Source organism: Cervus canadensis, chromosome 10 (genome assembly GCF_019320065.1).
Source record: "Cervus canadensis isolate Bull #8, Minnesota chromosome 10, ASM1932006v1, whole genome shotgun sequence".
NCBI lineage: Eukaryota > Metazoa > Chordata > Mammalia > Artiodactyla > Cervidae > Cervus > Cervus canadensis.
The window spans coordinates 52915846-52937663 of NC_057395.1; the positions used below are offsets into that span (position 1 = coordinate 52915846).

Here is a 21818-nt window from a genome sequence, read left to right on the forward strand (position 1 = left end):
TTCCCTGCCTTTGCATCTGGGGCAAGTCGTGCTCTCTGACCCAAAGGAGGTCCAGTGCTCTCAGTAAAAGGATTTCCCACTGGGCACATCCAAGACAGAAGAAGGGGCATTGCACGGTGCCCCAGGGCAGTGCAAACGGAGGCTCTCCCAGAAGTTTCGGGGAGGTGCAGCCAGCAATCCAGGGCACAGCATTAAGAGGGAAAAGCAGAGAACAGGGAAGTGTTAAGAATGGCAAGAGAATGAGAATACACATTCACATGTGTTTGTTTCTGCATGAAGAAAGCACTAGGAGGGTGAAGAGTTATTGGAAGATAGGTGGGGTCTGGCAGGGAACAGGTTTGAGCCGGCCTGGTATCCAACCTGTCGAGGATGCATATGCCCTTCCTATACCACCACGGCTGTTAAGAGTTGCAAGTGGACAACCTCAGGAGTTCAGGCCCAAGTCCTTCAGTGTGTGAATGCTGGCTGGCCTGCTACCCTCTTGCTACAGTGCCCACCTGCATGGCTCTGGAAGCTTGGCCTGGACTCACTGTAGCTTCGCTGGCTCCTCCCCATCCTCCATACCCCTTCCCCAGAGACCCCCCCAGCTTTGTCAACACACCCTCTCATGGCACTGAAGATCTGAAATTTGCATTTGAGACCTTCTGTCTCCTGCCTGCCTCTCCCCAAGGTGCAGGCTCCTGACAACAGGATATGGTTGGGGTTATGGTCGGTTGGGGATATGGTCGGTTACCTGGCCACTCTTTCGCCACCTTTCCGAATGAAGACACATCACATGAGCTGAAGTCTGTTTTCCCCCAAAGAAATGCTTTATTGACAAATCACCATTATTTACTTTATGGAAAAGAGAAACCCAGGATGCAGTCATTATCCCTGCATCCTGCCTTCCCACCACACCCCATCTGAGACTCCAACCCCAGGGAAAGAGCATGGAGCAGCGTTCCTCCCAAGGCACAGCGTGGACTGCAGCCCCCCCGTCCCCCAAGTGTCTGAAGTGACCAGCACATGCAGGTACCAGGCAGCACATCACAGTCCAGCAGAGAGGACGCTAAGCCGATGGCTCCTCCCCCCGAAAGCACACACAGGTGGTCGAGGTCTCTGCCCACCAAGAGCCTGTAAGGCACAGAGCTGCCCCTCCAGATGCACCAGACATGGGGCCAGGGGTGAGGCTGCTGGGCTGTGGCAGCATCAGAGGAGAAAGAGATCTTTGTAGCTCCTGAGAAAAGGCAACAGCAGAGTTCCAGCTGACCCGAAGCCCCAGCCCTGACCTACCTGCAGGGTCTGCCTGCTGCTTGCCAGCCCCGGCATGTGGCATACCCACAGGCTGCAGCTGCTGACCGGGGAGGAGCCAGCCAGGGCTGGCTTGCGCAAGGGCAGCGCTGGCCCTCCATGGAGGGGCTGGTCTTTCTCCTGCCTCCATCCCCACTGGCCAGCAGGTGCTGCTGTGGTCACCAAGAGGAGAGAAGCCAGTTTCTACACAGGGATGGAGTGCACTCATGAAATAAAATACAGCACTGGCACAGCCGTGCTGCCCCTTGGCTGGATGCAGGGTTTTACATAATGCTCAAAACCCACTGAAGAATCCTCGTTTGTATATAAAAACATTATAAACAAAGCATAAGGCGATGTAAGGCGTGCATTTCAGCTTGAGTCCAAAGAAATACTTTCTAACTATGAGGCTAAAGCTGCTTCGCTTAGTTTTACTTTTTGAAAAACCCACTGCATTTATAGAAAATAAAGAATTTGCTTTTGTTAAAGCTAGATTGTTAGTGTAACAATTAGGCAGCTGCTGATAATCAGCTTCTTTCTGGAAGGTCTCAAAAAATGGATAGTTTTCCTGTTTAGCATTTTGAAATTAAACTGCAGATCAGGCAGGGCTTTCTGGATGACTCGTCCTTCTGTGACTTATGGAAAGACTTCGGAAAACACAGCGCATTTTACACTTATCACATTCCCCCCTTTAAACATGCTGACCAACTAAGAGATTCCCAACAGAAGCCTGGCTTTGGCTCAGTCACCCTGGGACCCACCATCCTGCCCACTCCCTGCCCTAAGGCAGGATGGCGAAAAGACCTGCTGATCTGACAGAGGGGGAGGCATCTGTGGACAAGGCGTGTTCTCTGACCCATGCGAGTGCGGCGACCACGTCTCCATGGGGATGGCATAATTGTCCTCCACACCCACCACTCGAAGTTGCAGTTGTGGCGATGAGGGTGTGCTTATTCCATGGCCAGGCAAAGTCGCTACAGTCTTAGAAAGGTATGTGATCGGGCAAAGGTCTGTCACCACTCCCCGTTGGAGAGGGAAGGTTGTCACCACCATTCTCTCTGCCACCGACAACTTTAGACTACAGATGGGGAAAGACAAAGAGAGAAAGGCATGAGACAGGACACATACATGACAGATCCTACCTATGCCCCTCCTAGGAGTTCAAAGTCAATTTCTATGGGAATGTATGTAATGTGAAAGCCACTCAGCAACAAAAGGAACAAACCACTGCCACAGGCAATAGACTGGATGTCACTCTGAGGAATAAGAGTAGAAAGAGCCAGGCCCCAAAGTCTGCACACTGATGCATGCAGTCATGTACTATATGACTTTCTCAAGACGACAGAAATGAAGAGCAGATTAGGGGTTGCCCAGGGTAGGGTGGGGGAAGGCAGGCTGTGGTCTCCGTGGGGATGAACTGTGCTCTGTCATGACTGCAATAGCGTTCTCTCCTGGTTGTGATGCTGCTGGATGTCACCACGGGAGACCACACAGGCTACAAGGGCTCTCAGTATCAGTTCCTGTGACTGCACGTGAACCTACGTGACGAGTGACAGGCCCTGAGCCAGCATACTGGGTAGCCCAGGTCCAGGTCAGTTACCTTGATGGTCCCAACTCGGTCCTCAAATGACTTGAAGGTAGCAGAATTCCTTTAAAGAGAGAAAAAGATGTCAGTACTGTAAGGAACATGTGGTTGTGTGCCCTCCTAAATGTGAAGGGCCTTGGGGTTAGGGTCATCCTTTGGAGAGACCCTAGAGAGATCCCCAGGTCTCACTGCAAAAACGTGACAAGCCAAAAGAAGGTGAGGGGACACACATGTTCTGGAGGCTCCCCTAAGACAGAACTGAGATCAGCCACACCCACCAACTGCAGGACAGAGGATCTGCATGCCAGCAGCTGGTGAGACCCAGACTTCATGTGGGCGAAGAGCAGACCCCTCGACTGGACGGAGGAGGATGCTGAGCACATGATCCTGCTGCACCCTAAGTGCACACATCCTGGGGTTACTGAAAGTTCCGCATGTTCTTCACACAGATCTCTCATAGAAGTCGAGCAAGAGGAAAACTAAGGCCCATTTTAAGAGCAGAGAGAGGTGAGGAGGCAGAGAAGCAAGTAGGCCAGACCCAGGTCCCCCGCCCTACCCCTTCCCCAGGCCCAGGCCACCAGAGGCAGCCTGTCAGTGACCCCCAGGCATGCTCAGGGAGGGGAGGTAGCAGCTGGAGCAGATTCTTCTGGGATGAAGACAGCTCTGTGGGGACCCAGGCTGCACTATAGAGCAGGAGAGCATGGGTGGAGGCTTCGAGGAGGAACAGGCCATGGCTCTGGCTGTTCTCAAGATAAACAGTCTCCGTAAAAAGCTTGGAGACCCCTGGCAGCCTCCTGGGTTCTGGTGTATGCAAGCCTCCCTGCCCCTTCCAGCCCAACCTGAGGGCAGCCCTGGAGAATCCCAGGTAGAGCCCAGTTTGGGCCTCACCCCCACCAGCTCTGCAGCCTAGAAGGGGTGTCTCCCAAATCTGAGCCAGAGACTGACAGGGGAAGGTGGTTCCTGGTCGGGGGTGTGGGGGATGTGCAATGAACCAGCCAGAGCCACCCCCTCCCACCGGCCTCCCAGTGGGGTCCCAGCAGGCTCGGGCAGCTGTGGGGCACAGGAGCACGTTACCTCATGGCCGGCATACTTATGGAGTGGCGGATGGAGTGGCTGCTGCTTGGAAGCATGGGAGGAGCAGAGAAGGAAGAGTTAAGGCAAGGATAGGACCGGCTCCCCGTGCAGGAAGCTGAGCCCCACCCCCAGTACCAGGGAAGAACAGAGAAGCCTCACAAGCCCCGCCTCCAACCAGGAAAACTGACCCTGGTACCCCTTGCATGGCCCCAGAAGTGTGGTACTGTAGGGGGAAGGAACCAGGACAGGATGCCCTCAAATTAGGCATTAAAAACATTTCTGGTGCAAAGAGCCACCAAGCAACCCATGTGATTTCACAGCAAGTCCCAGAAAAACAAGCAGGCCAAGTATGAATATCAAAAGTCACGACTCTTCTGGAGTTCCTGGCCTCCAAGCAGGAGGAGCGGCTTGATCAACATGAGCTAAAGGACACTCAGAAGGCTGTCTGACCAGGGACCAAGAGCCCAAGGATGGAAAGGAGACCAGCTCCCTGTCAAGGGCAGGACCACTCCTGGGGGAAGAAGACCCGGGGACACAATGGCTCAAGGGCCAGCACAGTCCCTCCCAGGACGAGTCAGGGCGGGCCAACGGCTACCCTGTGAGGCCGAGTTAGAGCGGGCAGCAACAGCGCCCAGCCAGCTACACAACCAGAGGAGGAGCCCTGCACCCGTCCCACCGCTGGTGACCATCTTGCTGTGCTGCCCCCACCATCCACACAGCCCCCTAGGGCCGGCTAGAGCCTCCCAGCCCTGAAGCATAGACAGCCCTGCCTGGTACATCATGTCAGTCTTACCTAAAGGAGTGTGGGAAGGGCCGAGCCCTGAGGGGCAGCAGCAGGAAGAGAGAAGAGAGGCAGCGTTAGGAGGGGCGTCCCGTCCCACCCCGGCCCCATGTTCGAGACCACCCCGCTGGGGGAGGACACGTGCCCCTGTCCAGCCTCTGCCCCACTCCTCGCTCACACAGTCACATATGAGGGACCTTTCGTCTGACTCCACCACAGGCTGGAGAGAAGGAACCCGGTGAAACAAGCAGAGCAACGGCGTGAGGTACTCCTCTGCCCCCAGGGTCATACCTCACCCAGGACCCGGGACCCCATCAGCCTACACTCCAGCTGGGCCAGTGTGCCCCCCCGCCACCTCGACAGGGCCTGCAACACCCCCAAGCACTCCACGCTTTGGCTGCATCAACACAGATAACAGAAGATAACCAAAAAACCAGAACATATGCAAGGGCAGCTGCTGGGGTCTGGGGGAAGGGGCCACGGCTCCCCTCTCCACCCTGGCGGCCACCCCAACATGAAAATCATTTCAGAAGTGACAGTCACATGGCCTGAGGCACCTGTCGTGCTCTGCTGGGCGGCAGGACCTACTCCGCTCGGCAGGAGAACAAGCCTGATAGTGAGAAGAGGTGCTTGTCCCATCAAAGGTCACCTAGCCGGATGGAGGCCTGACCTCACTCTAACTGGGCCTTTGACGCTAATCCATTTCCCTAGGGACGCAGCAAGTCCCCTCAATGGCCTGCTCCTGGATGGGCCCCTCTAGACACCCGGGGGACTGCTGTCCTGAAGGACAGAGCAGCGCCTGACCCTCAACTTGCGAGGGAAATCCCCTGGGCCTGGTTCTCTGGGTCAAGAAGTGGAGAACTAAAAAAAAAAAAAAAAAAAAGAAGTGGAGAACTCTGTCAGCTTCGAGCTCCAAACCACAGAGGTCAATGGGCCTCGACCTCAAGCCACCCGAGACCATGTGTGAGGCAATGGGGACACATGGATAGGCCCCTCAGACTCAGTTCACAGCAGCACTGGGATCACAAGAGCAAAGCGAGCAGCAGGCACACGGGGCCTCAGGATGAGACCCCAGCCAACAGGAACCGTGACCAGGGGCCGGTTCCTCCACTAGCAGGGCTCACACATGGCAGGCACAGCACCAACCACAACAGGGCCACCCTGGGTTCTAAGCAGAATGGGGCACACTGAGCTCTGTCCTCCCAGAGCGAAGCCACGTGTGTGAGAACTGCCCAGCGGGCTAGCCTGCACCAGGGGTTCTACCCTCTCGCCTGACGTCCACCTAGGACGCTCTGAACATGTGCGACAGTGAGAACACTGAACACGAGGGCATGACACGGCAAGTCAAAGAGAACATTCCTAGAAGAGGACGAGGCAATCCTGTCACCTGCTTCAGATGCTCTATCACCAGCCTGGCCTCTGGAGCAAAGAACAGGCGTCAGCAGGAGCGAGCGCCCCCCACCTGGTGACAGGCCCTGGGAGCGAGGCCAGGCCACGAGGGGCATGTGACCAGCTCACTGCCAGGCATTCCTCCGCCCAGCTCAGGTGGCCACAATGGGCATCCCACCCAGAACCAATTGAGACTCATCCAGGAGGACATGTTGAGCAGTGCAAAGCCTGGGGGAGCGATGGCCACAGGCCCTCCTGGCTGCTATGCAAAGCCCCACTTGGGGGTCCCTCTTGTGTCCAAGTCACGGTCACCATGGGCCAGGCTTGCATCTGAGGGCAGTCTGCAAGGACCCCTAGTGCAGGGGGAGTACCCCTGAGGCATGGATGCCCCCTGACTGTTCAGCTTCTCCAAAGGTTTAAATTTTTTCAAAATAAAAAGCTGAGGGTGAGGGAGTGAAGAGGTATAATGATACCAAACGATCAAGAATAAAAGGTAATCATGGCTCTGGGCACCAGCTGTCCTCTGCACAACTGGGTGAGTCCCGGGGCTGGTGAGTGCCTGTGGCCCAGTGGCCAGGGCAGGGCTCCCACCTTGAGGCCCAGGAGGCGCCCTCAGGCCATGAGGTGGGGAAATGCGTACTCTGCACAGGCAGGAAGGGTGAGAAGTAAAGGGACAGGGCTGGGCGGACCCTCAACACAAAGTTCAGCAGGCCAGGCCCACAGCAACCCCATGGGATTACCAGCTGTGAGGGGACAGGGCAGGGCCGGCAGCAGAACCCAGGGCCAAGTCCAGGGTTTTGGCGAGGGGGCGGACCCATGCTGCCCGCTGCTCTCACTGATTCACCCCAACAACCCAGAGGAAGGCCTGAGGGGCAGCAGCAGAGCCCAGAGCAGGAAACTCAGGGTGGAGTCTGGTGTGGGAGTGTCATGGCCATCAGGCTGGGGCAGGCACTGCTGTGTGCTGGCCTCCAGTTCCCCTGGCCTGCTTCAGAGGCACTCAGGCAGCCCCCAGGGTCTTATCCACTTCCAAGACAGACTGCTTGGTTGGGGGCCCCAGTGTACAGCCACACACTCTCAAGAGCAAGCCAGGCAAACACGCCATGCTTGTCCTTGACTTGTCCATGCTGCCACTGCCCCCAGGCCAGAATCATCTGTCCTCCATGAACATCATCAAGAATCACAGCCCTCACCAACCCCAAGTACAGTCACCCATGGGCACAGGGACCCCCCCACACCTCACCACAAGAAAAAGGAATGGCAAAGAGCAGCCAGTAGAGGCAGGTTTGTGAACCAACCGGTCTGGGGCTGGTGTGGCCACACCTGTGGGTATTGAGAAGCACCTGAGGTAGGTGCATCTGCCTACTCCAGCAGGCTTCCTGCAGACCAGACCCTCCAATGGATCTAAACACCCTAGAACCCCACCTGCTCAGCCCAGGTCTCAGGGCAGAGGTGTTGGACCAGGGAGTCTCACCTCATGTCCCCAAGCTTCCGGCTGATGGCAGAGCCCACGGTGGACAGGGCCGCTGAGGTCTTCTGTCCCGCCTGAGACAGGGTTTCCTGGGTTTTCTTGTAGCTGGAAGGAGAAACAGTGGTTAAATGAATCATACAGAAGGTGCAGTCATAGCCCGTATGCCACAGACAAGGCGACCAGAGAAGAGGGGGCGGTTGGGCCGGTAACCCGGGCCCCCAGGGAGGGGACTTGCATATGGACAAAGCAGCACTGCCAGGTAATGACTGCCCCCACCCTGCAATAACCCTGTCTTCTGTTCTTCCTATAACTCAGGCTTTCCTCCTCCCCCTGTGGAAACTCACTTCTCTACCTTCCCGACTTCCATAGCAAACAAGTCCACAGAGCTCAGGCACACAAGCCCCTAGGGACCTCACATGGCTTCTCTTTTCTCTTATCCAAGGCAGTCCTCTGAGGACAGAACAGCTCAACTGCACCCACAGGGTTTGAGCCTGGCAGCTCAAATGGGCGGTGCCCGGCTGGCCTTCAGACCCCGAGCAGCCCCTCCAGCCCTCCTGTTCTGTGTCTACCATGTCCTTTGAGAACGGGGAGACCTAGCTCCACCTCATGCCACTGTTCTGGCTCAAGGAGGTGGTCTTGGCACCCTGTGGAGATCTCTTGCCCCACCCACCCACAAGATAGCTTGTGACCTTGACAGCAGTGAGACAGGCACCAGTGGGCTGCCTGGGCCACAGGGACGGCAAGGACACCCCTGGGCCAACCCTGAGCCGCCAGCCCCCACCACAAACAGAAGACACAGCAGCCTAAACCCAGAGGCTCCTGCCGAGCCAACTTGGCACCCCAAGGAAAAGAGAGCTCAACATGGCAGAGGTGCCCACCAACTCCAGCCTTCCTGGCATCCCAGGTCACAGGGGTGGGCTTGGATGGCAATGGCTGGGGTTTCTCGGCCCCCTTCCACATCTACCCCCAACCGTTGCCTGCAAGAGCCCCTGTGTGAGCACCTGGGGACCACACCCCTCAGGCCGGCCTTGTGCCTCAACCCCTGCACTCCCCATTCTGTGGGGACAGCCTGGTCCGAGCACTCTGGAGGGCCTCCTCTTCTGGGCAGTGGCCCCTCACAGCACAGGGGGCCTGGCCCTCAAAGCATGAACTGCTTCCCAGCAAGTCTGGAAATACCTTGAAGTCACTAAGGCATAGAGTTTATCTTAGTTTCCAGGAAGATCAGTAATTCTTGAACATACTGTTAACAGCAGGTAGAAAACAAGTTCCAAAATCCTTGCCGAAGACTATGCTTCTGGGTTTTTTGAATTCAATAACTAATAAGATGTCTAATTCTCACTCCAGGCCTTAAAAAACCTGACAACCAAAAATTCCTCCCCCCCAGTGACAGTCTGACACAGTCTCAGAACTAAAATGAACAGGAACTCAACATCCAACCAACCTGTCCAGTGACCCAAGGATCTGGACAACAGGGTCCTGGACAAGCTTCCCCCAGTGGAGGAACACGTCTGTTTTAGGCTCCAGATGATTCGCACTAAAACCCACAGTCCACACCCTCCTCTCAGAGGGTTTCCAGATGGACTGTGCTGCAGTTCCCTCCGGCACCCTCTGACCTGATGGTGCCTTCACCCGGAGCTGCCCCCTAAACCATGGCCTGTCTTGGCGTCTCACAAGACATGGCAACAGAAGTGGAGCGTCCAGAGGGCAACTCAGAAGGGTGCTCAGGCACTAGGGCCACTCTGGGCTACTCCGTAGGGCAGCACCCCACTGGGACAGATGTGGTGCAGAGGCCAGGATGTGTCTGCGTCCAATAACTCAGCCCAACCTGTGCTTGAGAGCACCAGGCTATGCCACGCTGCTTGACTGTCGGTGAGAGGGAGGGGCCAGCGGGATGCTCCTTCTCCGGGGAGAAGACCTCCTGCAGACCTATGGGGGTTGGGGATCTGTCCCCACCTCCCACTAGTGGGGACACGTGATCCCAGACTGGCTGGAGGTGAGCTCCCTGACCCCAGTGAAAGCCCAATGACTCCCATACTGAGCCACCTTGTTGTTGGGCTACAAGGATGGGAAGATACGGTCCTGCCTCACCAGGCCCCCTTAAGCACAGAGGAGCCGCTTGCGAACAAATTCACTGTGGGGAGAGCTGAAGGGGGGGTGATACACACTGGGAGTGCTGGTCAGAGCCCCATGCGGGTGGCCTAGAGTGGGGGTTTCTCACCAGGCGAGGTCTACCCCTCCCTCCTAAGCTGACACTATCTGTAGCCGTACCTTCTGTCACCTGCGACCATATAGGTTGATATGCCAGTAAGTGACTGTGAGATTCATTGATGTTCACTCTAAGCACGATTTTAATTCTGATCTACCTAAGAAAGGATCCCATGAGGTGATCACTTCATGACCAATAGAGAGCATGGCTGCTGAATCAACAGCTGGGTTGAAACCCCCGAATGGCATCAACCTGCTCACGACAGCACCACTGCACCAGAGCCGAGCACTCAGGCTGCAAACACCTCACTTCCTCCCTTCTGGCCACACTCTCATTCACTGAAAGGGATCCACAACCACAAGAATTAGGGAAGACAGGGCACTGGCTCCAGCCACACCTTCCCCTCCAGAGGCTGTGGGCAAGGAATCCCGGTAATGGCCTCCTGCAGCCACCAGCCAGGCACCCCGAGACTGCAGAACAGCTGTCTCATGCTGTCCGCTTCCTGCGCTGTCACTGCAGAGACTTCTCCAGGCCTGACAACTCTCCCAACAGATCTGGAGCTGAGACCTCATGGCCACGGCCACTGCCTGATGAAGCACGTGAAAAGAGCCAATCCTGCCAGCCACACTTACAGGCCCAGAGCCATGGAGTCCATTCAGAGGAGTCAGAACTGTGATCTGGGGAAGCAGTGCCTCAGCAGCTCCCTGGCAGCTGGCTTTCCAGAACAGCACCAAGACCTCCCAAGGCGATTCTCAGCCTCAGTCAGCACTGTGAGCCTGCCTCCAGCCAGGGGCCACCCTACCAAGCCACACCAACAGCGTGGAAACTCCAACCGCCAGACCCACCTGGCGCCTGGCTGCCCTCACGATCCTAGGCTGCAAAGGCTCCATGGCCAGCCGGCCAACCTGGGCTTCTAGGCACCTCCAAGACAAGCTGGGTTGTAACTGTTTCCTTTTAGCCCAATGCAGAAGGGCTTTCTGCCCATGCCTTCTGGCAACCACAGTTCTTCCTTCTAAGCAAGACATCCCAGAAAACGATTTTAAAACACTGCACCACCCAGTTCAAAGGATATAATCAGACTAGAGTATAAATGAAGTGCCATTATCTATTTCACAGACTTCAAGTAAAATGCCAGGAGTCCTTCTGAGCCTAAGCTCTGACAGACAGAGCCACCATGAGGGTTCCATGCCCCGCTTCTTTGCTGTGTGGCTGTTTCTGTGCTCGCCTCTCAGGCCAAAGGAGCTAATTCAAGATCTGACCCGCACAGCCCATGCTGCGCTGACTCCAGAGCCACCCCTCAGTGGAGGTGAAGCCCCAGAGCACCACAGCGAGAGCCAGGTCTGCAGGAGGGGAGCACCACCAGTCCGTCACCAGACTGACCCCCGCTCTGGCCTCTTATCTGAGGGACACACGTCAGGAGAGGGTTCCCAGTGCCATCTGCTGGCTGAACTTCCTTCTGCGCCTGCACTCTTCTCCAGTAGAGTTTAAAAGGATATTTTGTGTTTGAGAAAAATAAAATTATATGAAAAATAAAACAGCCAAGACACGCCACAGCTAATAAGCTGAACTGAGTGTGCTTGGCCTTCCTATCCCTGAAAGCCGTGTCGGGAGGGGAGGAGGCACTCACAGGTCTGACTGGGTCACTTTCTCATTCCACTCTCCGAGTTTCTCAGAAGTTTTCATGTAGCTAAAAACAGAAAGTCTGTGGTAAATTATTTAGAAAAACTACTTCAATGCAGGTTTCAAACTGCACATGAAATTCCAAGGAAAACAGAAGGACCAGCTGGCAGGAAGACTGGCTCTCCAGCCTGCTTCTGCTCAGGACCTTGTCAGTGGGCCGGGTGAGGCCAGAGAGGCATGGACAGGCCTGGCTAGCTCTCCTCATGCCGAAGGCAGGCCTGCCCAATCAGCAGAAGTTGTCTCTTGGGGAACAGCTGTGAGGAGCATGAAGGGCACTGCCATGGCCCCAAACGCAACTCTGACAGCCACCTTTTGGGTTTAAAGCCTACCAGTTTCTAAGACAGGGAACTGGGTTTTTCATAAGTGAGATTTATGAAATTCGATTTGGTCTTTCAGTGGGACACAGCTTCTCAGACAATGTGAAACATTTCCCACCCACCCCACCCCGCCTCCTTGGAGAATATGTTTCAGAGGAGCCACACATCTGCACTCCCCAAATCCAGAGCTGGGTCAGGGGTTCTGGGGCCATGATCATGTCACGCTCACAAGAAGGACTCATGCCCACTTCAGCAGACACTGACCTATGGGGACCACTGGAAAGCCAGTCTCATTAAGCACCTAATTTGTATTCTCTCCAATTTAGACCCTGAGACATAGTCTTGTCAATTTCTGCTGGGACAACTAGCATGTTCACCACCTTTTAAAACCATACATGCAGACTCTAAACTCTGAGTAAACCAAATTCAGATTTGGTTGCTGGCAAGGATTCAGGGCCATGAGCTGGCAGCTTCCAGGGGGAACACCTCACCCCCAGGACTCAAGGCCCCCTCAAGCAGGCGGACCGGACACTCACGCATTGGAGACCTGCACGTCATGCCAACTCCTGGAGAGATTTTGCTTCAGGCCCTCCAAGGCGGAAAGGCCCAGCTTCCTCTTCAGCTCGCCACAGTGCCTCTCCTTGGCTGCCAGCACCTGGCGCAGAGTGATAATTTCCTCTTCCACCTGCGAAAGCATGCAGTTACCAGGCTTCAACCACCACTATGGCAGGAAGTGACTGACATCCTTATACATGCTACAAAGAGGGTTTCTCAGAATCACATGAGAATTCTCCATTTATAGAAACATAACTTGTCTTAGGAATAGTCTACAGTGGCCATCGCTTCTGTTTGTATTTGGTACCAGCACCTCAACTTTCTCTGGAGAACTGTCCTGCTCCCCTCAGCTGAGTGTCTACCCACAGATGGCAAGTCAGGCCTGTCATAAGTCCGGACTGGGTATGTGAAGACAGCAGCCCCTTTCTGTCTGGGCTCCGGATCTGGGCATGGGTAACAAAAGGTGGAAGGTGGGCAGGCAAGCCGCATCTGCACCCAGGGGGAATTCCATACACAGAGGGAAGGAAGCAGAGTTGACGGACGGATGGATGGCCAGAGACACACATGACAAAGAAACAACCCTTAGGACATCTGTGTTTCCAAGGTCAGCTGCAAGCCTTGGCAAAAGCCACTTACACAAGTCCAAAGAAAATTTTTTTTGCTTAGTGTAGTTTGAGTTGGACAACAGGAAAAATCTTGACAAAAAAGACCAGAATGTTCTCATGTCTTAAAGAGTAGACGACAAAAAGAAGCATCCTTTAGAGCCATTCTGCTTTAGATTCTCAATAGTTTCAGCTTCTATGTGAACAGCTACTCTAAAAAACCATCCTTTCTTTAAAAAGTGATTGTTTGGATTAAGGCATTAATAGCCGCTTAGAGCCCTATCTGGCTAATCACTAGATTTTGCTTTAGAAAATACTGAAGAAACAATTCAAAATCAATGATCACCCAAGGCCAAACTATTACCAGTCACTCCAGCAGTGACACTTGGTGACATTAACTTTCCGTTTATGGTGTCGTGGGCACATGGGTTTAACAGCCCATGGACACACAGGCTGACATTTTAACCTGAGAGCATCTTCAGTTTACAATTCACCTCTGAAAAAGACATTGTGGTTTTATTCTCTAAACCAGTATGTCCTGAAATAAAGAGCAAAACACAGGCTTCCTGGGACTTCTTGCTGCTTCTCCTTTAACCTCTGCTCAATTCAGAAAGGATGGCTTCCTCTGCATTCTAAAACCTGGTCCTGGGGTCAGGTTCATTCACACGACCAGTTCTGCTCAGACCCGAGCCGGGATCCAGGATGTTATCAGGATAGGCTTGTCTCCCAAGATGAAGCAGAGAACTGCGACAAGTGTGCTCCAACCCCCGGCTGACTGATGCTGACAAGTGCACTGCCCCAGATTCTGGAATCTCAAGTGAATCACTATCAGGCTCTGTATCACATCATAAAAAGAAACACTCTTGGCAGTTGGTTTGAATAAAAATTATATGCAGAGACTTTTATTCTTAATTCCTAGTTCTTCTTAAGTAACTCTCACTTTGAAAAGATCACGTGAAAAAAAGAAGGAAAATGAAGATCCAGGGGCAGATACATCTGTGGGATCTTGAAAATGTCATGTTTATTCCAAAAGGGAAACCCGCAACAGATGGAGTGCTCAGAGCAGCCGTGGACACTCCTCTCACAGAGAGCCTGCAAAGTGCCAGACACACACAAGCCAAGGCTGCAGAGGACAGATTCTGTGGGGCTCCCAGGGCAATTTTCCTGGAGCACAGCCAGCACTCCAGCTCATTTTTAGGCAGAGAGGACCTCACAGCACCCCTGAGCGTACAGCCAAGACACAGCACCTTTGCAAGCTCCGCCCTGAGCTCCTCGGCCTCGGTCTCTGTCAGACCCTCGACAGCAGGAGCCTGGGCAGCCACCGCTGTGTCCACAGGGACATCTGTCATGGAGTCGGAGAGCAGACCTTTGTTAGGAGAATTCAGGTTGATATCTGCCAGAGACAAAATGTGGTCAGGAAAAAAAAAAAAAAAAACGTGGTCAGAGTGCATCAAGTAAGAAGTCACAGACGAATAAAGTGGGCAGAGATTCCGCCCCACCCTGGGGAGAGGGGCAAGACAGGATATGGAGAAAATGCCTTTTCTCTGAAAGGTTCTACAATGATGGCTATGGCCACCAAACAAATAGCAGCCACATCTCAGATGACATAAGTTGCTTCTTAAGGTTCCAGAAATGCTGGCACAAGGCAGCCATTTCCTAAATCTGGTTTCTCCTGTAGAATACTCTCTTCATGGGCAGAAAATCTTTGCTACAAACAAAACAGCTGGAGCTAACAGATCTTCCTTTTTTTTTTTAAGAGAAGGAACTTAATACAGCTGTAAACACAGTCAGCACCATTTTCTAATCAGCTGCTCTGCCAGGGCACAGGCTAAGATGACACACAGGAACACAGTCATCCAGGCCCTGTAGGGAGTCACCAAAACAAAACCAGTTTAATTCAGCCTCAATGCGCATTCCTTAGCATGGAGGCTGCAGCAAGACACAGGGGGAACACTACCTCACACACCTCGCTACATCCAAATCAGGTTCAATCCCTGCATCAAATGTTTTTTTCATATTAAATGCATTTTCCTGTATGAGCTAGTTTACAAGAATAGGTCTGTATCAGTTCTTTTCAATTCAAACACATGACCATCGTTTAGTATGTTGTACAGTCAAACACTGAAAACATCTTCCTTTTTGATCAGCACATTCTGTGAACAAACAAGCTCTGTATGGTATTTGGCACACTTAAAAGTAAACTAAAGGGAATTCTCTGGTGGTCCAGTGGTTAGGACTCTGTGCTTTCACTGCAGAGGGTCTGGGTTCAATCCCTGGTTGATGAACTAAGATACAGGTCAATTGGCTTGGCCACATAACTAAATAAATAAAAAGGCATAAAGGCTGCAAAGAAATAAAAGTGTCTTAAATTGCAGATATGCCTATCTACTTTGGAAATCCTAGTCTGCTAAAAATAAAACGCACTTAAAAGCAAAGAAGCTCTACTTAGCTGGCTGTGTCATTCCTTTCACATGTCCACACAGTTAGAGTCGGGCACTTCTATGATGCTCTAGAGATGCTCACTAAATGAAGCATGTTTTGTTCTCTTAAATCAATTGATCCAAATTTTTAACTTAGATCAACCAATGTGGTTTTACTTACATCGTTTGTTTCTGCTACGTTGAACCTACTTAATACTTAAATTCATTAAATGCTTTAAAGTCTTTACAACTTTTCTATTTTTAAAAACCAACCCTCACAGACTGGTAGTGTCTACCTATAAAGCTAAAACTGGATCCCACGGAAATCACCCCCAGATGAAACTGTACACTCACCAATCATGCTGGGCACTGCCCAGTCACTGGGGAAGACCCCCTGACTTACAGAAGACCAAGGCAGGAAAGTGTCTTACCAAAGGACCTACAGAGAACAAGCACTGGCTGGTTCAGTAGGCAACACTGGGGGCTAGCCCCTCACCTGGGTGAGTCACAGTTCAGCCTGTATAATTATCTGCAAAATGGGGGTAATACAAGGACCAATCTAAACAGGTTATTCTGAAAATGGAAAAAATATCTCAGAAACAGACTTGGTACGGTGTCTGGCACACAGCAAGTGCTCAGTGTTTTCTGTCATTCCTATGACCAGAATCCAGTGCATATGACGAATTCTGATGTTTAATTAATATGCCCATACAGATCAAACAATAGAAGAACATCCTGAAATTATCCAGTGAATTTACATCAACGTAGTTTTAATCACCACATCCTCTAGAACCGCAGGATGGAAGACACACTTGTATCACGTTCTCAAAATCTCAAGCTTCTGGGCCCGCTCCACACCCGCCGCGGCCACCTCAAACTGGTCTGGGATGTCTGTTCCAGAAAGAGGCCTGGTATGCTGGGTGTGCCCCTGACTCACTGCACCCGTCCTCCTCGAGACAACTCCGAGGTAGGCTGGGCTCCGAGCAGTGTTGCCTCCCAAGGGGCGCTGCGCCCAACGCGAGAGTGGCGTTGCCTCCCCTCCCTCCCCGCCCTGCCGCCCCGCCCGGCGCCGCTCGGCACCTCGGCCCGCGTCCAGGGCCGGATGGAGTGTCCCCAAGGGCCCTGCGCAGGATCTGAGGGCGGCCCGCCGGGCAAGCGTTGGGCGGGGGTGTAGTGACGAACCCCAAGACTCTGGGGCGACGGAAGGGCGCCGGGTAACCAGTGCTCGGAGCAGTCCCAGCCGGGGGCGGAACGTCTGCCTGCAGCTTCTAGGCCAGGCGCCTGGGAGCTGAAGAGGGACAGCGGGGTAGGAGGGCGCAGGCGGAGAGGCCCAGAGCCCAGCACGCGACGCGAGGCCCACAGGTACCTTGGCCGGCGGAGTCCATGTTTAGATGGCTACCCGGCCGCAGTTGGCGTTGAGACCCGGTTCGAGGGAGCAGTGGGAGCCGAGTGGGCCGCACCAGGTGTAACTCGCCGCGTACACAGCAGCCAGCGGAACCGCCTCAGCAGCCGCGGCTTACGAAATCAGCAGCGCGACGACCCACTTCCGCTTTAACGTGCGCTCCGCCCTCGCCCCGCCCCCTACGAGCAGTGTCCAACGAGAGAGTGTTTTGGCCCCGTTCCTCTTAAACCTGATTGGCCGAGGCTGCGGACGAAGTCGGAAACAGAGGCCGGTCCACCAGCGAGAAACACAGGTAGAACGGTCTTGAGGAGCTCGAGGAAGGTGGGAAGTGGGAGGACCGTGTTTCATCGGGCTATGCGAGTTTGGAGCTGGGCGTGCTGGAGATCCCCAGCGTGTTTGCCACTGCCAGCTCACTTACTTTCGCGGGTCAGACTGAGGCCGCTCTGAGGCCTGACCCCCTGACTTTGGGATTTTTTTCTTTTTGAGCCCTTCCTTTTTGTAGAGATTTTTAAGCGTATGCGGATTGCGCGGAAAAAGGCATGACCACCGGTTCCCTCTCCGGGCTGGAGGCGCCCACCCTCGGCACTGTGTTCTCTTCCTTTTGACAGCAACCTGGTGAGCCAGGTGGGGCCCTCACCCTTACAGATGAGGAAACTGAGGCCAGAGTTACTTGCCATCACTCAGCTAGTTGAGTTGCTTCCAGATGACTCTGGAGAAGAGTTTCCTAGATTTGTCAAAGAAGAGGCATGTAGCCATTAGGCAACCCGGTCCCACTAAAACAAGTCCCACAACTACCCTTCTTTGGCTACCTAGTTGCCTCTGCAAGCAACCATTTAGTGGTATTCAAACCCTCAAGGATCTGACCTTTCTGGACAGCATTCCACCTAACAGCCAAGTCACTCTGCATGTACTGATCCCTAGGAAGGAAGCTCCTTCCTTTACCTGGGTAACTCTCAGTTCAAAGCTCACCTACCCACAGGTCTTCCTGGTACTTCAGGTCACCCTAGTTACCTGCCTCTGCCTGCACCGGCCCAGGTGCATCCAGGCCAGGTCTTGCTCTGCTGTTGTCTATTACATGCCTGCCCCACTTACCTTCTTTCAGTTTTTCCAGTTTCTAGCTGAACCCACCCTGGCCAGCTCTTATCCCCAGCGGTTGGGAACATCTGGTAGTCCCTGCTTCATTCAGTTTAGGGGAGGTGGTAAGGAAGCAACTATATTACAGATGGTGGTGGGCAGAGGGCCTGTCTTTCATTCTATATGGCATCCCTGAGCCAGGAACAAAGCAATGAGTGGTCAGTCAGGTGTGTCTGTAGTCCCACCAGGACATGCCACTTACTCTGAATCTGTGGTTGCCACCAGGATATGCCACTTACTCTGAATCTGTGGTTGCAAGGTGAACCCCATCCTATAGAAGCCAGGAGTGGGGTGGAGGAACCCTATGAAGCAGCAGCATTGCACTTGCACTCCTGAGGAGGTCACAGCCCTTCCAAAGCCAATGTCCTTTCATAGTTACGAGTGACTTTCACAGACCCTTCAACATGCATCTTTCTCAGTCATCCTGTAACCCAGGCCAGGTGATGGATGCCTCCTGGCGCCCCATAGCCTGTGTTCCCACCATCCTCTCCAGGTGCCAAGGCATCCATCACACAGGGTTCCCATAAACTGGGTCAGGTTAATCTTTGCATTCCCTTTACCAGCTGGGAGCAGATTGGAACGGTTCACAAGTGTTGGAGAGAAAAAGAGACAGGAGAGAGGGGACACCCCAGTGCGGGAGAGAGTGCAAGATCCCTTTGCACTCCCCCATCCTCCGCCAGACACCAGGTCGGGATCCAGGGCAGGGCCAGCTTTACTGGTTTGGGGTGGGGGTGGGGAAGGGACCTGCAGAAGCACGGTCTACAGCCTCCAGGGCAACTGAAAGTCCTCGGGTTCCAGAGGACTGCAATGGGTCGCCTCCACGTTTTTGAGGTGCTTGCGTGCCAAGAACAGCGCGAGCTGCCGCCGCCGCCGCGGGCTCAAGCCCTGGCCCACTAGCCAGGGGAAGGCTAGCCCATGCGACCCCCAGGCCTCCTCGTCCTCCTGCTGGTCCTCGCAGCGCGTGAGGTAGGAGCGCAGCAGGGATAGGCACCACTCGTCGTCCACGCGGTAGCGTGCATAGAAAGCGGCCTCTTGCGCCAGGCTGCTTGCGCGCAGCCAGCGGGTCACGATGGCGAGGCCCTCGCGCGCCATCACAGTTGGGTAGCGGTGCTGCAGCAGGCGCAGGAGCAGCTCGTTGCCGCGGTTGCCCTCCACGACGCCCGACGGCAGGGGGCGCAGGTGGCCCGACGTGCTGACCACGTCGTCCTGTGTGCGCCGGAGCAGCAGCACCGGCCCAGGGTAGTGACACAGCTGCTCGGCCACGTTGAGATTGAAGTGCTCACGAACCGTGCGCACCACCAGCCCTTTCCAGCTGTGGGGCATGACCTTCAGGGCCAGCGGCACGAGATCGTCGAAGGTGGCATCGAGCACCAGCGCACCCAGCTCCGGGTACGTCATGGTGGCCCACGTGGCCGTGAAGCCGCCAATAGACCAGCCATAGACCACCACGTGTGCGGGCGGGAAGTGCAGGCGGTGCAGCGCGTACTTGACCACCACGTCCATGGCATTGGCATCATGCTGAGGGAATGGCGCGCCTGTGCTGCCCCCGAAGCCCGGGTGGTTCCAGCCCAGCACCGAGTAGCCAGCCTCCAGCGGCGCCGATAGGCAGCCCATCTCGTAGAAGCCGGCGTTGCCCTCGCAGCAGATGACCAGACGCAGGCCGCGGCCGTGGCTGCCCGGGTGCTGGCGGCGGTCCATGAACATGGTGTCGATCTCGTTGCCGTCACAGGCCACCAGCTTGGCGCGCCGGCCGCGGTAGCGCTCCACCAGGCGCTCCTGGCCTTGCTGCAGCAGCGGCAGCAGCGCGCGCGTCATCAGGAACATGGAGCCAGGGTACACAAGCCAACGGCCCAGCGAGTGGGCCAGCGCGTAGCTGGCGAGCTGGCTGGGCAGCTCGCGGATCTGCTGCAGGAGGCACTGCGCCTGGCTGCGCACCGCGCGCGGCGGCCGAACCGGCGAGTCCTCGCCCAGCGCTGCGCCCCGCAGTAGCCACACGCCCGCCGCGGCCGCCGCGCACGTCAGCGCGCGGTGACTGCTGCCGCTCCCAGCGGCGGCGCGCACGTCATCCCAGCGGAAGTCCACCGGCCAGCCGCGGAAGTTGTAGGTGTAGTTGGCTGTCAGGTAGATCTTGAACACGTGCACCAGCGCTTTCACAAAGCAGACCACGCACATGGGCACGAGGCCCTGAGTGCTGACCGAGCCCTAAGACCCAGTCGCCGGCCCGGGGTCGCGGTGGTGGTGGGAGGCCCAGGCCCGGCCCAGCGGGCGGTGGCAGGGGTGGGCGCGCGCTAGGCCGCCTCAGGACATGTCTCTTTGGGGCTTGGCCCTCGAGGCTTTTGTGACCTGGGCCCGCTGGGGCCCAGGGTAGTCGGCCTTTGCCTGGCTCGGGCCGGCTTTGTGAGTCACCGTTGCCTGGGGAGAGACCCGTGATGGGCGCACAAAAGATTCGCAGGCGTGGTAGACCCAGTTCTGCCCCGCCCCCCAGGACACAACCTCAGGACCTCGGCGCAGCCACATCCTCAACAGGCCTTCTCTAACCCGAATCCTCGAGATTTCATTAGCCTCTCGCCTAAGGGCAAGCCCACCTCCACCCAAGCCCGAGCAGCGCCCCGCCCTCTCCTCCTGAGCTGTAGGTGGACACACAGGTCGGAAATCAACAGTGCTGACCTCTTACTGGGTCTCACTGAGAAAAATGCAGGGCCGCCCACCACCTTGAACCAGCTTGCGGTGAGAACCACCCGCCCACCTTCCAAAATACCCACCCTGGTGAGAGAGGGACCAGAGGCAGGGGGAAGCAGCCCTGGGGATCAGGCTGTGAGAGTCTGAAAAGGCTACATGGGCCCTGGCTCCCCCACAGGCAGGGTGAGGGAGAGGGGAGTGGGTTGGGGGAGCGGTTCTCTGCCCAGCACTCCAGGGGCAGGGGCAAAGCTCAGGAAGTCCCTGGGGGAGCAGTGGAGGCTAGCTGCTGGGGCTCTTTGCTCACTGCCTGCGCCCCGGCCCTCCGCACCTTCTTTCCCAGGAAGGGGTAAATGCAGGCTGGAAACCCCCGCCTGTTCTGGATCCTCTTTCCACTGGCGCCTGCAGAGGCAATGACCTTCTCCAGGTGGGTCCTTCCTGGCCAGTGTTCCTCATTTTGAGCCCCTGGTTGAGCTCTCCTCCCCCAGAAACCACCCCACAAGCTGTCCCTTCCTCTTTTCTGGAGGGCTTTATTGGGTTCTCCTTTCTGTCCTGCACCAGTGAGAGCTGGCCCACCTGATGAGGGCGAGACAGAGTCCCCAGGGGCAGGGAGGCAGGGAAGAGCCAGGCTCCTGGGGCGCCTTCAACAGTTGCATGGACCTAAAAGGGAATTTGGCAAACCCAGCCCACTCCTTGGAACCCAGGAGGCCTGGAGTCCAGCCCTCTGGGGAGGGGCTCCAGGCCCAAGTTTGCTCTGCTCTCATGCTCTGTGCAGCTGAGTTGGAGGCATTGCTGGCCCAGTCAGCCCCCACCTGGCTTGGGAAGCAGAGCTGAAGATCACTGCTGTCCTTTGGGGTTTGTGGGCAGGAGGGGTCAATGGGCCGTGAGTGAGCTGAGAGGGTTGAATGTCCATCCTCCACCCCCATTGCCACGTAAAATACAGAAAATCCAGTTAAAGTTCAATTTCAAGCAAACAACCGAAGCTTTCTGAGTATAAGTATGTCCTAAACATTGCATGGAACATACTCATATGAAAATATTGCTTATCTGAAGTTCAACTCTAACTGGATATCCTGATTTTTTGCTAAATCTGGAAACTCGACCCCCAGGACACCTCCCCCCAGGCCCTGAGGTCCAGATCTTCCTGATCATCCAGCTCTTGTTCCACTCTGGGCTGTTTCACTCATCAGTTAGGTCCTGAGACCCGAGAGGGTGGCCCAGGGTCCATTGTCCCCCTGGACAAGGGCTCTACTCCTATTT

General features: G+C 55.1%; 2 protein-coding genes across 5 annotated transcripts; both read right to left on the bottom strand.

Annotated features, from left to right (window-relative positions):
• Positions 1-786: 786 nt before the first annotated feature.
• Positions 787-16872, bottom strand: TPD52L2 (TPD52 like 2). Of its 4 annotated transcripts, XM_043479113.1 has the most exons (9): positions 16713-16872; positions 14174-14319; positions 12306-12454; positions 11400-11459; positions 7570-7671; positions 4722-4748; positions 3929-3970; positions 2870-2918; positions 787-2347 (listed from the first exon to the last, which is right to left on the bottom strand). In XM_043479113.1, the coding sequence occupies exons 1-9, from the start codon at positions 16729-16731 to the stop codon at positions 2252-2254; spliced, it is 690 nt and encodes a 229-aa protein (XP_043335048.1). In that variant the 5' UTR covers positions 16732-16872; the 3' UTR covers positions 787-2251. The 4 variants fall into 4 exon arrangements, with proteins under 4 accessions (XP_043335048.1, XP_043335049.1, XP_043335045.1 ...); XM_043479114.1 differs by lacking the exon at positions 11400-11459; XM_043479110.1 differs by lacking the exons at positions 3929-3970; positions 4722-4748.
• A 1704-nt stretch (positions 16873-18576) lies between these two features.
• On the bottom strand, positions 18577-20257 carry ABHD16B (abhydrolase domain containing 16B). Its single transcript, XM_043479109.1, has one exon. It carries the CDS (start codon positions 20052-20054, stop codon positions 18642-18644), a length of 1413 nt encoding a protein of 470 aa, XP_043335044.1. The 5' UTR covers positions 20055-20257; the 3' UTR covers positions 18577-18641.
• Positions 20258-21818: the final 1561 nt, after the last annotated feature.

Coding starts and splice junctions, on each gene's coding strand:
- TPD52L2 (XM_043479113.1), bottom strand. Junction 11,460..12,305: donor GACGTGCAGGTCTCCAATGC/GTGAGTGTCCGG, acceptor TTCTGTTTTTAG/CTACATGAAAACTTCTGAGA. Junction 4,749..7,569: donor CGGAAGCTTGGGGACATGAG/GTGAGACTCCCT, acceptor GCTGCCCCTCAG/GGCTCGGCCCTTCCCACACT.
- ABHD16B (XM_043479109.1), bottom strand. CDS start 20,054: ATGTGCGTGGTCTGCTTTGTGAAAGCGCTGGTGCACGTGTTCAAGATC.